The 17,104-nt window shown below is 40.5% G+C and overlaps 1 protein-coding gene across 4 annotated transcripts in view; it reads right to left on the reverse strand.

The window, feature by feature from the left end:
• Positions 1 to 16,624, reverse strand: part of Mon2 (MON2 homolog, regulator of endosome-to-Golgi trafficking) — a 76,097-nt gene extending 59,473 nt beyond the window's left edge. For 3 of the 4 annotated variants that reach the window (XM_055612105.1, XM_055612104.1, XM_055612103.1), the window contains exons 1-2: positions 16,135 to 16,624; positions 7,405 to 7,468 (exon numbers count right to left, since the gene is read on the reverse strand). In XM_055612105.1, the coding sequence (XP_055468080.1) occupies positions 7,405 to 7,468; positions 16,135 to 16,245 (175 nt within the window). In that variant the 5' untranslated portion in view covers positions 16,246 to 16,624. The remainder of the gene's footprint in view (positions 1 to 7,404; positions 7,469 to 16,134) is intronic. The other variant, XM_055612106.1, reaches the window with a different exon arrangement.
• Between the last annotated feature and the right edge of the window lie 480 nt (positions 16,625 to 17,104).

Below are 17,104 nucleotides of genomic sequence, written 5' to 3' on the forward strand. Positions count from 1 at the left end.
TGAATGGCCAATGGGTAACTGAAATAATCAGAAACAAATTTTCCTATGATCAAATGAAAATGATAGTACAAGTTATTTTGAGATACAAAAATCAAAAGAAAACAAAAACAAACCAAGTAGTTGCAACTGGAAGTTTATGGTTATGAAAGCTTACATCTTAAAATCAAAAAAATTTCAAAAACTGGACAAAGATCTTTAGGGTCCTGGATAATCAATTGACACCCAAAAAAAGCAGATAGTAAGAAATGATAAAGAAAGGGGGAGAAATTAATGAAATAAAAGACCAGTACATAGACCCTTTTTCGCAGAGGGTCTCTGAAAGACTCTACCTAGCAACTTATCAAAGCAGATGCTGAGACTCATAACCAAACCTTCGGTAGAGTCCAGGGAATTGTATGATAAAAGGGGGAGTTAATATGATCGGGAGAGGACAGGAGCTCCACAAGGACAAAATATATCAGGGCACAGGGGTCCCCTATTAGACTGTTTCTCCAACCAAGGACCATGTATGGATATAACCTAGAACCTCTGCTCAGATGTAGCCCATGGTAGCTCAGTAACCAAGTGTGTTTCCCTAGTAAGGGGAACAGGAACTATTTCTGACATGAACTCAAGGACTGGCTCCTTTACTTCCCCTGTCCCCTGAGGGAGGAACAGCCTTGGTAGGCCACAGAGGAGGACATTGCAGCCAATCCTGAAGATACCTGATAAGCTAGGGTCAGATGGAAGGGGAGGAGGACCTCCCCTAGCAGTGGACTTGGAAAGGGACAGGGAGAAGATGAGGGAGGGAGGGTAGGATTGGGAGGGAATGAGGGAGGGGGCTAGGGCTGGGATACAAAGTAAATAACCTGTGATTAATAAAAATTAATACAAAAAACAAAGGTGAAAAATCCATGTGTATTAGGATCAATAAAATGAGATGTATCATAAGATATTATAAATTTCCTATACAGTCAAGTTTATAAGGCCAAGATAAATTTAAGATAGCAATAGAAGTGTTTTTGAGTTCTATTTTAATGCAATTCAAAGAAATTAAACACTTATCACGCTCTGTCCTCCCATTTATAGAAAATATAGTGGTCAAAATGAAGTTTCAGTGGTATACAGAATAATCAATACAATAACACTGATTTAACTTGTCAACATCTTTTACAGCACAGCTCCAAAGGCAAAAAACATACTTATCACCAATGATTATAACTTAGTAATAGGAAAACCACTAAAAACAAACTATTTTACTTGTAGTGCTTTTTATGATAAATTTTTAAATTAAAATAAAACTTAAAGACTTGTTTTACTCCCTGTAAAAGTTCCTGGCTGTGCTCAGAAGCGCGAATGATCTGCTGTGGGATGAGAGTCCCAGCAACAGTGACTGCAATGACACTATTTACAACTAGCTCTCGACAAGCGTCCTTCTAGGCAGAGATGTCAGGAGGCACACTGTGGGGAGGAGACTGTTCAGCAACGTAAAGAAATCTTGCTTTAATCATTTTACGCTGCTCCAGATAAGGGTGTGTGTGTCTTCCTAACCAAAACATTAAAATACAAAAGTAGGTTTGTGGGGAGTGGTATCTTTTTTATGCAAGTCCTTTACTTTTTAACAGTCATACTATGTCCTTGATATATGTTACATTTCCAATTATATAACTGTGAGATCAAATGATGCACTTTCACACACTAGCAATAGGTCCACAAGGTCCCAATATACTAAAGATTTTCTTGCTCTAAGCAATTTTACTGCATCTGAGGAAAAAAGTTAAACTAGCATTTCACACTATATATCGCATGTTAACAAGTTTTCTTTTGATAGATTTTTACAGCTATTAAGTAGCAAATTTTAACTCTAATAAAAAATAAAAATAAAATGTGACACAGAGAACAGCTCTACATTAAAATACTTCACTCATTTGTGGGACTGCTTAAGATCCTAACAACATTAAGGTTTTTAATGAGTTCAAAAGTCCAAAAATCTGTATAATGATTTAAAAATAAGAGGCCAAATAAAATCATAGGAAGTGTTGTAATAAAAGCACTCTATAGGGAAAGGAACAACAAACAGTTCTGGTAATTAATAATTTTGCAAAAGAAAACAAATTAGATTACCTAAAAATAAAAATAAAATCTCTATAAAAAACTTAATGGGTAAATGACTTGGAGATAATGTGACATAAATATGAAAAAAAGCTAATGTTTTTGGTGTGTAAATAGTCCAAAGTTTGATAAGAAAAATACAGAATCATGAAATGTATAAAGTAAAAAAAAGGAAATAATTTAAAAAATACAGAAAAATATTTGCAATGCTAAAAAAGAGACATCAACTAATTCCAAGATTTTAAAAAATAATAATCCCAGCAAGTCTATAAAAACAGACTTACACATGTTGGTAATTGTGTAAGCTTTTAAACCTTACTAGAAAAATGTATAGTAACACATTCCAAAAACTTTAAATATATTAATACCTTTAAGTTGGTGATTCTTTCTAGAATTTAACATAGAGAATTAATTATAAGTATAATTATACCTAGCATAGAGAATTACATCCCATTTGCTGAATACTGTACAAATAAAAGCATTTTAAAAGATAACACTGAATGCATGGAACAAAAGATAAGTGCACATTAAAAAGTCCAAGGGAAGAAAAAAATTAATATAATTCCATTATATTATAGAGAAACTGCAATCTCAGTGGCTTAATAGGTCAACATGTGACAGCTCCTATGGCTTCTAGACTGCATCAGAATAGCCTCCTGTCCCCACGATGGCACATTCATTAAGTAACTGTGACTGGATATCACGTAGTCACAGTTAGTCAAACTCTTTCCATCAAGCTTCTCAGGATGTCACCTATGGCCTTGATTCCCGGTCTGCATTCCTTTGGCAGAGAGTGACTGCTGCAGCTTGAGGGAGGAAGGCAGGAGGCCCAAGTGCTCACAGATCAGCAGTAGGGACTGAGGGTTGTTCCTTTAAAGGGTGGGATACATGACCTGCTGGCCCTCAGCAGGCTGAGAGATGTGCTTAACTGACTGGTGAATGCGTACTCTCCACTCTCCATGTGGCTAAGACCACACTGGATCCTCCCCCAGACCTTTGTGCTGAGCTGGTCAATCTACAGAACCCATCTTCATGGAAGGTGTCACATGCACTTCACAACGAGTTTTGATGTTAAGCTGTATTGTGCACATGGGCCTGAGTTCTCACCAGGAAAGTTTTCACTAAATTGTGCTGTGCTTACATATGTCTAAAATAAACTACCTGGGGTCAGACTCCATAATTTTGAAAACAGCGGCTTAGTCAGAGTGGAACCTAACTACCTTTTTGCTTCCTACTGATTGTTACTCTGCTGGCCATGGTGGTTGCAGAGACTTCCCCACCCCAATCTTTCCCTTTAAGCAGAGATGAAATATACACGAGGCATCTTCATTTTCTTTGCTAGGCAGCCTGGCATGGGAAAGAGTGGTAACTCTGGGACCAGAAAGACTGTTCTTTCCAAAATGGTCTTGTAGTTTTTGGAGGAAATGCTATGGACAATCTCAGTACACTAAAATTTGTTACACACTAGAATTTGAGCTCTTTGACACTGTGACACGGTGCTTCTGGAACCAAAGGACAGCACATGCTTTGTTTTCTTCTCTCTCTGACAAGCAGTGTGAGCATCATGACCTGGCCCCCAAATCTTCTCTACACCTTGCTGCCAACAGCTCTGCATTTCTTCCAGTTACTCTCATTATGATGTATCAGTTTGACTAGTGACACATGAGCCTAATTTGACAATGTTGGGTATCACAAGAAGTCTGAAGGCAACCATGACTGACAGCAGACAATGGGGCCAGGGAGAGTGCCTGTAGTCCCCTTTCAGATTTTATAATCAGACAACACTCCAAGTGTACACCCAAATAACATTAGGCTGGTTACATGATACAATTTGCAGCCAACATTAAGGAAGGACTTGGTGTTCCCATGTAATACGATAATGGCACTTTAAGAAAGAGCAAGATGCTGCCTCTAATTTTAGATAGTACATCATCTTAGAAGGGAAAGTTTCTGGCAAAGGAAGAAGTGAGGGAGCAGGCGAGTAAACAGAAGAATAACACCAGCAAGTAAAGATGGCACCACAGCCATCTTTCTTTCTCCTGTGACTCTAATGCAATTATTTACCTTTTAGGACTATGTTGCATGATCTGTTCTATAGATGTTAAACAGGATAAGACTGAAGAGATGGCTCAGCAGTTAGGACCCTATTTCAGTTCCCACTACCCAAATGGAGGCTCAGAACTGCCTGTAACTCTAGTTCCAGGGGATCCAATACCTACTCCTGGCCTTCTTAGGCATCAGGCACACATGTGGTACATATACATAGATAGAAGTAAAATACTCATACACATAAAATTTAAAAAAAAGTAATTTAAGATATCACAAATACATATATATCACAAATACACTAAAACACACAAGTAAATTGTGCTTTTTTTGTCAGAAAATAATTTCTGAAGTGTATTTGTTCGTTGCTAAGTTAGAGACCATTTAGTTATTAAGACTATGTAAATAGGAAAAGATAAGAACTATGAGAAAATAACACAAATCACAGATAACAATTAAGTTTTTACATGTATACTGACAGTATTGAAAGCAGCCAGGTAGATGTAATCATTAGGGTTTGCAGTAGGAGTTAAGTATATAACTTTTAAAGATATTACAGCCTCATGGATTTCCCTGCTAAAAATACATATTAAAAAGCAGAATATATAATTTTTATGTTACGCATGCCTTCTCAATTTCTACTAGCTTACATAAGCCTATAATAAATATAGCAGGCAAGTACTTGTAAGACCAAGACATTTGGTTTATAACCGAAAAACTTTACATTGTTCTCTCTCGCTCTCAGTGCTCTAAGAAAGGAGGACAAGAGATCTCTTCGTCTGATCGGTGCTGACATTACCTGGCATAGCATTTCCACTCATGTCAGCATTCATGACAGCAGTGAAAACAAAGAGAAGGAAACATTAAAAGAGGATGCGTAGAAAGGGATGGAAGGCAAAGACTCATCTTCCAACGTGAGTCATCTTCCCTCAAAGCTAAGAAACTACAGCTGACTGGAAATGGTGCTGACTTGATGTGAAGCAAAGATTAGCTGTCAGCATAAAGCTTCACAGTTTCTGAGCATACAGAGACATAAGAAGTCAACATGCTGGCTCACTGGAATGTCCTCAATTGTTTGGGATCTTTGACCTTTGTTATAGAACAATATTGGTAGCCCATAATCTCAGGGTTTATACAGAAATAAAAACTTCCCAGGGAATAAAAATGTCAAAAATGTTCTCAGACTTAGCTGTACTCTGAATTAGATAATGTAAAGCTATGTCCTGACCAATGTAAGCTCTTGTAAGAGCCTCTCATTTTAAAATGACATCAGTGAGATCTGTATCTTTGGCATCAACTGCTATAAAAACATCATTTAAAAATGCCAAGGACAAGTTTAAATGCTAACCTATCTCCTTAAATAAATGGTGCTGGAAAGTATGGACATTAAAGTAAAATGATCTGTGATGTGAAATATGGCTACCAATATTATAATGAAATCAATAATCCAGCAACATGTTAAAACTTCTTATTTTTTAAAATTGCATCGCATTTATTTTTATTTATTTATAATTTTGCATCTGGAGGGGTGTACCTGTGACACAGCATTCATGTGGAAGTCAAAAATAACTTGCAATAGCTGATCTTTCCTTTCACCATAGGTCTCAAGAATTGAACCGAAGTCCTCAGGTGTGAGGCAAGCACCTTTACCCACTTAGCTGTCTCAACAATTCTAAAATTTTTATTCTTCCTTAAGCTTAATTAATTAGATATTTCATTCTATATAGAACACTAGAATGCATAGTGATTCTTTGAAGATCTTCTACCAACTATAAGACCAATGAAAACAACTATTGAAGAATAATTAAGGATTTGTTATTATAATATCAACAAAAGTAAATATTTTACAACAATAATGTGATTCAACCGTAATAAGTCTCCAACTGTAAAAGTCCAGGTCATAAATTACCTTTAAACATGCACTTCCTCACAGAGGCTATGCAGCTAGCCCAACCAACATGCACCTCCCAAAACCTGCTTGTCCACTCTTCCAGTCCCAAACACATACCTTTGCTATTATCCTACTATACATACACACACACACACACACACACACACACACACACACACACACGGAGGGAGAGAGAGAGAGAGAGAGAGAGGAAGAGAGGGAGAGAGAGAGAGAGAATTATTCCCTGCTGTGAAAAGTGTCAGAAAACTACGGTGTTTTTGATAAACTGTTGAATGACAAGGAAGAAGCTATGGGAAAAATACACGACTTAGGAAAACTAATGTTAATGGCAAATTTCCAGTCAAAAGCCTAAAGGAGATCCACTCCTGCCCAAGGTCTTTATTTCATTTTGTAATGGGATGACATCTTTAAGTTAGGAATTCTTAATTTTTTAAATCTCAAGTTTTATGTTACAGTCTGTACTGTTTAAACGGTGCAGCAAGACTGCCTTTCTCTTGTACTCGCTGAGATGAATGGCTGATGGACTGGAATACAGCAGGCATCCGGAAGTACACCATGGTTGAGTAGAAAGCACGTGGGAGGGGTAGCTAGTGTGGAAGCCCTGAACACCATGGTGGCACACTGTAAACACCCCCAAGTTCCATCTGATCCTGCTGCTTAAGTAGGTGCCTTAATCTGCTAAACCAAGAACTTAGACAATAAAATTGTCCTGTAAGACTTTGAGGCCCCACCTCATCCATGCTCATTACTGTGCAAGGACAGAGGGGCAAAGAAGACAAAAGAGCAGACGGGGAAGAAAAGCCACATTAAAAAGTAGCCCTGGAAAATCCCTCCTCAACACTCTGTCCAGTAAAGGTTTGAAAAAACAGGACAAACAAACCCCTCTGTTTTCTTGGTTTTTTATCTCACGATCTTGGCCCTGGTTCCAGAATTCAAGCTGTATGTCACTACTTACATACACAGCATTACTTTATAAACTGTCTAATTATGCTAAGTAAGTGTTAAGAACCAGCTTGTGAATCAATACAGTACAAAAATAGAAAGTGAATTCTCGCATGAGTAAAGTGTGTCATCTGAGCAATGGAGGTGGAGGAGAAAAGCAAAGATGAGTAAGAGAATCCTTGACTCTAAGGAACTGGTAGTGTTGAGGCCTCTCATCTCGAGGAATTTTATAACTTTCACCTCTGGGAAATACAATCAGTCCACAATTTAGGAATAGTCACATGTTCTAGACCATGAATAACACATTAGGGTGTGGGAAGATGTTCCAAAAAACTGACGTCTCTCTTTTAAGAGTCTGTTTAACTATTATTAAAAATTTCACTAATTATTGAATTTATATGCAAAAAAATTACCTGCCAAAATTTCGGTGTTTCTTGCAGCTATTGTTTTAACTTTTATTATTCCCGATTCAGCAGCCTGTAGGAACAAAAATAATTAGAAAGTAAAACTCACTATAAACATGAATTTGAGTGTAAGAAAACAAACACAAAACTAAAAGTACCAACAGTCTCTATCGTCTTTATTTTTAAAACACTGGGATTCCAGTGGTGGCACAGGCATGAAACGTAACAAATGCGATCGTCTGGACTACACAGCATGTAGATTGCAGCGTGCTTGATACCTTCTTTTGCCTTACACCATACCTGGGATGCCTGAGCACTGTACAGATTTGTATATTCAGAAAGTAAGACAATAAACAAAAACCCAATGGGAAGAACGACATTCTTCTCTTCCCACTCATAGGCCCTCTTTCCACCTCAAACTGCAAAGCCCTAAATCAAGTGAAATTCCTGTCATGAACTAATAGGGGCCAAGTCTATTTTTTTCCTTCTATACTTTAAAGATTGATTTTATTTGTATGTGTGTGTGAGGAGCCACAGAGGTCGAGGGAGCACTGGGTCACTTGGAGGGGAGTTACAAGAGCTTGTGAGCCACCCTATATGCATGCTACAATCTGAAATCAGGTCCTGAATGCATAATGAACTAGCCATACACACACACACACACATACATACACATGCATGCGGAGTGTGTGTGTGTGCGCGCACACACACACACACACTCTCTCTCTCTCTCTCTCTCACGAAAAGAGGGAAAACTACTACATTTATCCCTAAATTCAAAGAATCACTAAAAGACAATTTGCTATTAGATATTAGCCTACTTCATCATTCACCATTTTTTTAACCACTAAACTATTATCCAAGAAAGTACTTGTATTATTAGTCTCATTGACAACATTATGTTGCTAGAACTGTTTACTAAACATGTTTATTTGTAAAACACATATATCAAGGATCCCGACCCCAACTGTAGTCTTACTTCATGCCATAGTAACCCTAGCATAGCCTACATAGTCTAGAATTCCTTTAGAAAATAAGACCTTCAGAGACATCTCTCTACCCACAAGGCTTTGAGGTATGAGGAAAGCATCTCCCACCGGTGGTGGCGTAACTCTACGCTCACTAAGCTGGAAGACTGGGGCAGAACAGACGCCAGTTCTAAGCCAGGTTAGGCTATAAGTGAGATACTTGCTTAAAACAAAAGAACAGAAATTAGGACATCCTAAACAGCAAGACTTAACAACCTTAGTGTTTACACTTAAATTCAAGGGGGAAAAAAAAAGATACCATCCCCTTGCTCTGCCTCGGACTGCTTGTCCCTTACCCAGGAACCCTGCCTCACCTTGCTCACGTCCTTGCTAAGTTCTGAACCCCAGCATCATCCATCTGTCCTGAACCATGCATGCTAGCTTTCTTTTCCATCTCACAAAGTCTGTGTCTTAGTGTGTTCCTCTCACTTCCACACTTCAGTTCACATTTGCTTTCTCTACCTATCATGTCTTCCATTCATTCAGTGCCTCCACTGTCAATGGGCCGCCTGCATCCATTGTGCTGCCTAGCATTCATAGGGCTTAGGTTCAACACATAACCCTGCCAATGAAGGAATGAACAGACAAATGAAGTGTTTCTCGAAATTAGCAGCATATGGAAATCTCCTAAAAGGAGAATTTACTAGCTCTGCCAAAGCACTGACAAGCGTAAGACAGTAAAGAATACACTGTTTGGGTCGGAGGTGTAGTTTAGTCATAGAGTACTTCCTATCACATGGGAAGCCTAGTTTAATCCCCACCACTGAAGTGGGGAAACAAGCAAATAAGCAAGCAAGCGAACAAAGAACAAGAAACAGTCAAAGAAGAAACTCTTTATAGTTCTTAAAATTACAACATCTACACATTCACAAACACAAACCCCAAATCTCAAAACTTTCTGTGCCAATGCTGTGCTGAGGTTCAAGCACTGCCAACATGGGGCCCCTTCAGAGCTATGATGAGGGTTCTTTTGAGTTGAGCACTGTTTCAGCATCATCAGCAACACACGTTCTTTATGTGACAATAATTAAGAGGCTTTTCACCTTTAGTACTGTCTAGCCCTTTCACTGGGAATGCTTTACCCATTCATCTCACTCTATCTGTTTCCTTGTAAGCCTTACATTACTAATGCTTATCACACTCTCTTTAAACAAGCAGCTACATAAATATGGTTCCTAAATGAAGAGTTAACATAGTATAAAAATTCAAACTCACTCTAAAAGAGAGGCGTGTTGCACGGACTCTGACCCACAGATTCACAAGGCTACTAGATTTACAGTTTATTTCTCTGTCACTCTCTTCTTGGTTCTTGCCTGTTGCATGGTAAGCTCAACCTCAAGCTGCCTCCAAACTGGGCAACAAAAATAACTACAGTTATTCAACACCTCAGAATTCCTGTGACACATGGAGAAGAGAGTAGAGTCTTTTTCAGTGGATTCTGCGTGAAAGCTTTTTTACTTATCACTTTATTTTTAACTATGAGTACACATTAGCTTTATATTATGAAGCAGAGGGGACAGGTGGGATTTCTTTTTAAACGTACAAGAGTGTTTTGATTACCTGAATATATGTGCACCATGCACAAGCTAACACATGCAAAGGTCAGAGGAGGGTGTCCGAGACTCTGGAACTGGAGTTACGGATGGTTGGGAACCATAATGTGGGTGCTGGGAAGCAAACCTGAGTTCTCTACCAGAGCAACAAGTACTCTTAACCAGGTGAGCCATCTCTCCAGCCCCATGGTGGAGATTAGTCAAAGCCCTCAGTAGGTAGAATTGAATTAGTTTGTCCAATTCCAGAGGGCTCCTACCAATGAAGGAAGGAAAAAAAACATACACTACAGAAGGAATGAACATGCCCATCAATACAACTACTACAGATTAATTTTGTTGTTGTTGGGTTTTTTTGTTTTGTTTTGTTTTTGTTTTTGTTTTTGTTTTTTGTTTTTTGTTTTTTTGAGACAGGGTTTCACTGTGTAGCCTTGGCTGTTCTAGACTCACTTTGAAGACCAGGCTGGCCTCTAACTCACATAGATCTGCCTGCCTTTGCCTCCTAAGAGCTGGGATTACAGGTGTGTGCCACTGAGCCCAGCTCAGTTTAATTTTTTCTTAATGTTTATAAATGAGGCATGGGGCACATGTCTATTATCCTAACAGGCAGGTGATGGAAGCAGAAGGTTCAGGAGTTCAAGACCAGCTTCAGGCTGGCCTGGTGTACATGACACTGTTGAAAAAAAAAAAAACCAAAACCAAAACCAAACCAAACAAGTGGCTTTACATGTTGCTTCCTGTAATGAAAACACATGCTTCCTCTTATAACAAATATGTATTTGCACCTCATGAAAAAAATCTAAAATTAAAACAAAACTTTCAAAATTCCAAATTAATTATTCATAGAACACAGCAGTGACATGAAAATAAAACAAAAATGTGAAATTTAACTTACTTTCAACTTAGATAACATAATGTATTCATGAGACAAAAAGGAGACATGGGGATGCCCTGAAGACTTCTTACATGTCAGGAAATGTTAAGATCTGAGGTCAGATGCACACTTGAGAGTGCTGAAAAGATACAGAATGTCCTATGGGGCAATATACACACAAAACAATTACTACATTGAAACCAATAAAATATTCTCCTGTAACATTCAATTATTCTACAACTATAGTTCAAAAATCCACATATGACATTTTATTCCAAACTCATGGTTTCTAAGAAATAAAATTTCTTTAATAAGTAAAATGGAAGACCAGAATGCAGGGTGCATGAAGATGGTTAAAAATATTGATACAGCATGTCTTTCTCTTCCCTATCCTTTTCTAAAAATTTAAACTTCAATAAAGGATCTAGTTACCAAATCCTGGGGATACAGTTTTATGCTATAATGGCTAGAAAGACAGATAAGATGCAATAAGTGATCCTTTAAGATTTATTTAGTAAAGAGGGAGAAAACTCAAAAATACAGCAGAAGATAAAATACAAGAATTAAAGGAAATAGCTTATGCAGTAAGCTTAAAAGAAAGGTTTCTTGTTTTTTTGTTTGTTTTTTTTGCTGTTGTTTGCTTGTTTTTTGTCTTGTTGTCTTTGCTTTTGTTTTAAAGCAGAGGCGCGCACACTAGACAGTGAGCCTACGTGCCGGGCACGAGGTTTTCCTCTACAGCCAGCGTGCAACTGGCACACAGTTACGTATTCAAAATTATCTCATGAATGGATAAACGAATGAACAAATGAGGAATGAAATCAGAAAATTACCTGTGATTTTAGTTCATGATAAATGGGTTGGCAAGTACTTGGGTTGGAATTACTATAAGACAGAATTCTAAATGGGGACAGGGTGGAAGAGAGAAGGAGCCAGTTCCAAACTAGTAAAGGGAACCTCAGAATCTGCAGCACGAAAGGTGGAAGTAGGGACACTTTGAAGACTAACACATGATCACTGCCTAAATAAAGAAATGGGTAATGATGAGGAAGCCATAGAGATTAGAAGGATGAATGAGATCAAGCAGGTATGAATGCCAGCCTAAGAAATTTAATAATCACATTGTAGCAACCAAGAGTTTCTAAGTGCTAAGTGTGCTAATATGATTTACTTATGTCATTGATATACATCAAAAGCCAGGCATAACGTTAAAACCTGGGGTAGGATAGTACATGGGAAAATGGGAAAGAAAAAAAAAAGAAAAGAAAAGCCAGAAACTACAGGAAGCTGACAGGAGCAGCATGAGCAAAAGTAGCATACGACCAATAACAACACAAAGGAACAGGGATGGAGGACTGTTTTAGCAGAGCAGAGTCCAGTGGCAAGAAGTTCCATCTGAGCTATGCGAGAGATGCTCTGTTAGAGTGGATGACACAGATAGAGCCACTGGCATCATGCTAAGGTCCAAAGCAAGGGGAGCAGGCAGCGTACAGGGAAGAGTATCAGAAAAACTCCATGGGCAAACCAGGGTACAAGTAAAGAACAGGACTCCTGAGAGAGAAGACACACAAACAGTGTGCTACAAAGATCAAAATGAGAGAGCTTCAAGGAGGGAAAAGAATGGTCAATGGCAGTAAGCAGAAAGGTGGTGGGAACAGCAAGCCATTTGTAGAATGCTATGGTAGGGAGAAGAGAGGACTTACTAGTTGAGTGCTCGGGGAGTCACGCCCAGTCCCTCCACATTCCAGCTTTACTCTCTGACTGAGCCCCTCTGAACCTCCTTGGGGATAAAATGAAGTACTGATTTTTTTTTTCTTTTTTCTTTGAGACAGTGCCTTGATACACAGCCCAGGCTAGGCTAAAACTCTGTAAATCAGGCTCGCCTCATACAGAGACATGCCTGCCTCTGCATTCAAAGTGCTGTGGGCCACGCTGCACCTGCTTTCTTTTTCTTCTCAGACAGTCTTGTTATGTAGCTCAGTTTGAGATCTCCTGCCTCAGCCTTGTAAGTGCTACATTCTAGGTGTGCTTAGCTATAAAATATTTAAAGAAGTATGTTAAAAGATGCAAAGTTTCTTACACTGTTGTAAAGGTTATATTTTATTAAATCAAGTTAACTTCTTGAAAATAAAGGTAGTTTCTATTTTTGCCATGTTTTATACTTAAGAGATTAACAAGCTGCTCTAAACTTTCACTAGTAGCACAACCTACATTGTACTTGGTTAAAAGGAAGCTCTCTCACAGGAGAAAGAAAAAGGACTCAAGATGATTTAAGTCAAGACAGTGCCTTTTATTTCTATGTCATCAAAGCACAGTGCCATGAAGTAATCAATACAGTGCAAATACTTATGTATTTGTCTCTATTCTTATGTATTTCAATACATTATAAAATTTATTTATCCCTATTCATGAATTTATTCTATTATACTTGTGAGGGAAAGAACACCAATTGAGGGGGAAACAATAACAGTGCATTATAAAACACGGCACTAAAACAATTTACAACTAAGCACAGCTAGATTATACAGCCTCCATTCTTCACTGTGAAATAGACCTGAAAATGAGGTCTGAATCTACCCAGAGAGCCAAGAACCTTAGCCTCAGATCCCAAATAAAAGAATAAAAGAGAATCCTGCCGTGGCAATAGAAGGCATTCTGTCAGCAGGTCTGTAGCAGTCTCTAATTAACATTGAACAAAAACTCTGCCACCGGGAACCTCAGATTTAGGCAAGAATCTCTGCCAAGGTGCCAATGACTAACAGAAAGCTTCAAAGTACACAGCCGGGAAGCACTGTCTGTAATTTGTGCTTTATTGATTCTGTGATATCAAAAAGAGAGACAGCGTCTGCAAGATGGCTCTGTAAGTTAAGGTGTTCATCACAGGCCTGACAATGTATGCAGCTCAAGTGCCTGGTGCCAGTGAAGGCCAGAGGACATCGGCTTCCCTTGAAATCAGGTCACAGAGAGTTTAGATCCACCATGGGGTGGGTGCTGGGAATTAAGCTGGGTCCTCTGAGGAGCAGCCAGTGCTCCTAACCACTGAGCCATCTGCCCAGCCAAAAGTAAGAAACTTTCACTCAGCAAATCCTTATAGAGCATGTACCATATACAAGGTTATATATTAGAGACAACCACAAGAATGGTTCTTGCCATTACTGCAATGGCTAGAAGCAAGGACTGAGTAGCTAGCTGGTCAGAGACTAAAGCTAATGAGCTTTAATGAATGTGCCAGGATTAGGAATGGAGTGAGTTCCAGAACTTTGTAAGTTACTTGTTGGAAGAGTGGTTCTTTTCCCCAAAAACGTAGAAGGTAGCAACTAAACTCTTAACCCACAGAGGCCCAAAGCACAGAAGAGCCATAGCTCTTTTCATGATTTACTAGAACTGGGAACAGCCACAGATCTATAAATTATTGCTAAAATTACAGTAGGATTTAATGTTTTCTATTCATTTTTACAGTAAAAATAACCTCTCTCTGTGGTGTGTGTGTGTGTGTGTGTGTATGTGTATACCTAGATGGGAATGATTCAACAGGATGTCACCCTCCAGCCCCCAAGTTGGCCTCAAACTCATGCCCATCCTCCTGTGTCATCCTCCCAGGTAATGGAATTACCGGTGTGACCCAACATACCTGGTAAAACACCCTAATTCTTTAAAAAAATATATAACTTTCAACAGACAGGTGATACAAGACACAACAAAGAAAATCAAAACCAAAGCAAGTTAGTGTTTGTATGAATTAAAACACAGTATCTTCCTCAAAGCGACACCTCTGGCCTCCATCTGGGTTGTAGCCCATTAAAGAAATTGTAATTCACTGAAGACGGGAGAAGCAAAGCACTCACAGAAAACCTAAAGGTTCCTTATAAGTCTAAATTCTAATTATAAAACTTTTTACAATAAGGATAAATAAAATTTTAGGTGGAAAAATATGAACTCAGTTGTTAATTTTAGTAGCAAATAGTATGTTAAATTGCAGCTGTCTTAAGCTACATTAACTAGGAAATAACATCATTGAACTACATTCTTTAAAATTTTTTTAGACTTATTCATTTTTATTTGTATGGGTGTTCTGCCTGTATGTTAGTTTGTGCACCACGCTGGGGTTGGATCTTGACTGGAGTTACACATGGGTATGTGCCAACACTGTTGCTGGGAATTAACCTGGGGCCTCTGGAAGAGCAACAAGTAATCTTCCCCCTCTCCCCCGCCCTTTGGTTTTTTTTCAACACAGGGTTTCCCTTTGTAGCCTTGGCTGTCCTGGACTCCCTTTGTAGACCAGGATAGCCTCGAACTCACAATGACCCTCTGCCTTTTGCCTTCCTGAGTGCTGAGTGTATGCCACCACGCTGGGCTACAACAAGTAGTCTTAACCGCTGAGCCATCTCTCCAGTCCCCTGAACTACATTATTTTAAAAATGTGAAAGGACACGGTTTTTAAAATATTTCAACAAAAATGGAATCCTAAGAGAAATAAGTCAGGGATTGAAAGTGATTGAATTAAAATTGTCAATTCAGTATCTGGCAATTTTTATTAGCATACATTAGTTGAGCTCCTTTACCAATACTTTTCCTGTGAGCCATCGCCATCACCATCATCATCATTTTGGGGTTTTGAGACATAGCCCTGGCTGTCCACTCTCTAACTCACAGAGGTACGTTTACCACACTGAGTGCTGGGACTAAAAGTTTGGCCACCACACCCGGACTCTCATCTTATAAAACCACATTTTCACCCTATTCTACAGCTGGAAACAAACAAACAAACAAACGAACGAAACTCATGGACCCAAGAAACTATTCTCAGGTGCATTTGCTTTTGCAACGCATCCCACTACAGCACTGCTTGCAGTTTAACACAGTGATGGTAGGCCTTGACCATTTGCTGTAAATTAGGTGCTCTCGTTTATTAAATGAGATCTGGAGTTAAGACTGAAAAACACAGCCAAGAAGGGGATGTTTCCTAGTGAGGGGTATACATACTGTAGGTACATGTACGTGTGCTGTACAGATTCCGCTGCGGTTGTGGATACTCATTTTTAGGTGCAATAAACCTGACTCAATTCACTGAATTGCCTCATTCCAGGAACTTCACTTCGAAATAAACATGAAATGAGAATGGAAAAATGAGAATGGAAAAAAGCAAATTTCCTTGGAACTCTCAAAGGAATCTACAACTTAAAGCTACTGGCCGAATGAAAATTAGCACAGGGCTGGGGGATCAAGGAACGGGTCCACACAGGGCCAGGGAGGGCTCGCGACGTTTCCCCTGACGCCGTCTGAAGCATACCTCCTTGACAGGTGGGAATTTCTTCTTGCATTCGAGGGACAAGGCCCGCAAGTCGCTCTGCATATTCTCCAGCAGCTTCTTCACAGCTTCGGGGCTGTTGGTGCCGGACATGGTCCCCCCAGTTCCTGGCCGATCAGTGAACGGCACGACCACGCTGGCACTGTCAGCTCCTGGGGCGGAGGGCAGCACGCCGGCGGCCGCTCAGTCTCCCGCAGCCGGAGCCCGGGACGCGGTGGGTGCACGGCCGGGCCTGGGCTGCGCCCCCGAGGCTTGCCCGAGCTCCCCCGCGCAGCCCCGCACCGCCGACGGCTGCGCGCCGGATCTGCCGCAGCCGCGCCGCCCGCCAGGCTCCCCCGGCGTCGGCCCAGGAGCCCACCACACCGGCAGGTCCCTCCCGCTGCCGCGGGGCCCGGCCACGGCGGGCGTCACCGGCCGAGCTGGCCAGAAGCTTCAGCGATGCCCGCCCCGGGAGCCCAGACTCGCCGACGCCATTAGCCGAGTCGCCCACAATTCCGAGCGCGGCCCGGACACGTCAGCCGCACTTCCGGGCTCTGGGCCCCGCCCCCGCCCGGACCAATCAGGGTGCGAGCAGCTGGAGGGGCGGGGCCGAGCTGGAAGCCCCGACCAGCTCCAGCTGGACAGCGCGGACCCCGCCCCCGGCCTCCAACGCAGGTGGTCCGCGCAGTTGCGCAGGCGCATTCTGCTTCTTTTTTTCCTGGTCGGTAACCTGGAGAGAGCTGGGGATGCTCTTCGGAGCCTCCTTGCGTGTGGTCGTGTTCCGTTCTCTTCTGCGGCAAATATTAGCTTGTTAAAAATGAGCCTGTCTTGCCCCTCACTTTTCTGCCTCCTTGAGCTCCCCGACCAAAACACAAATCAGCATCTTGCTCCTGTCTTCCGCGGCCTGAGGATCGAAATGGCAGTCCCTGTGCGGAGTCGTACAAATCGCCTTTGGTTCATTTAACTGCCGAGT

The sequence above is a fragment of the Psammomys obesus genome, unplaced genomic scaffold, assembly GCF_907164565.1.
Source record: "Psammomys obesus unplaced genomic scaffold, mPsaObe1.curated_primary_1811, whole genome shotgun sequence".
Classification (NCBI taxonomy): Eukaryota; Metazoa; Chordata; class Mammalia; order Rodentia; family Muridae; genus Psammomys; species Psammomys obesus.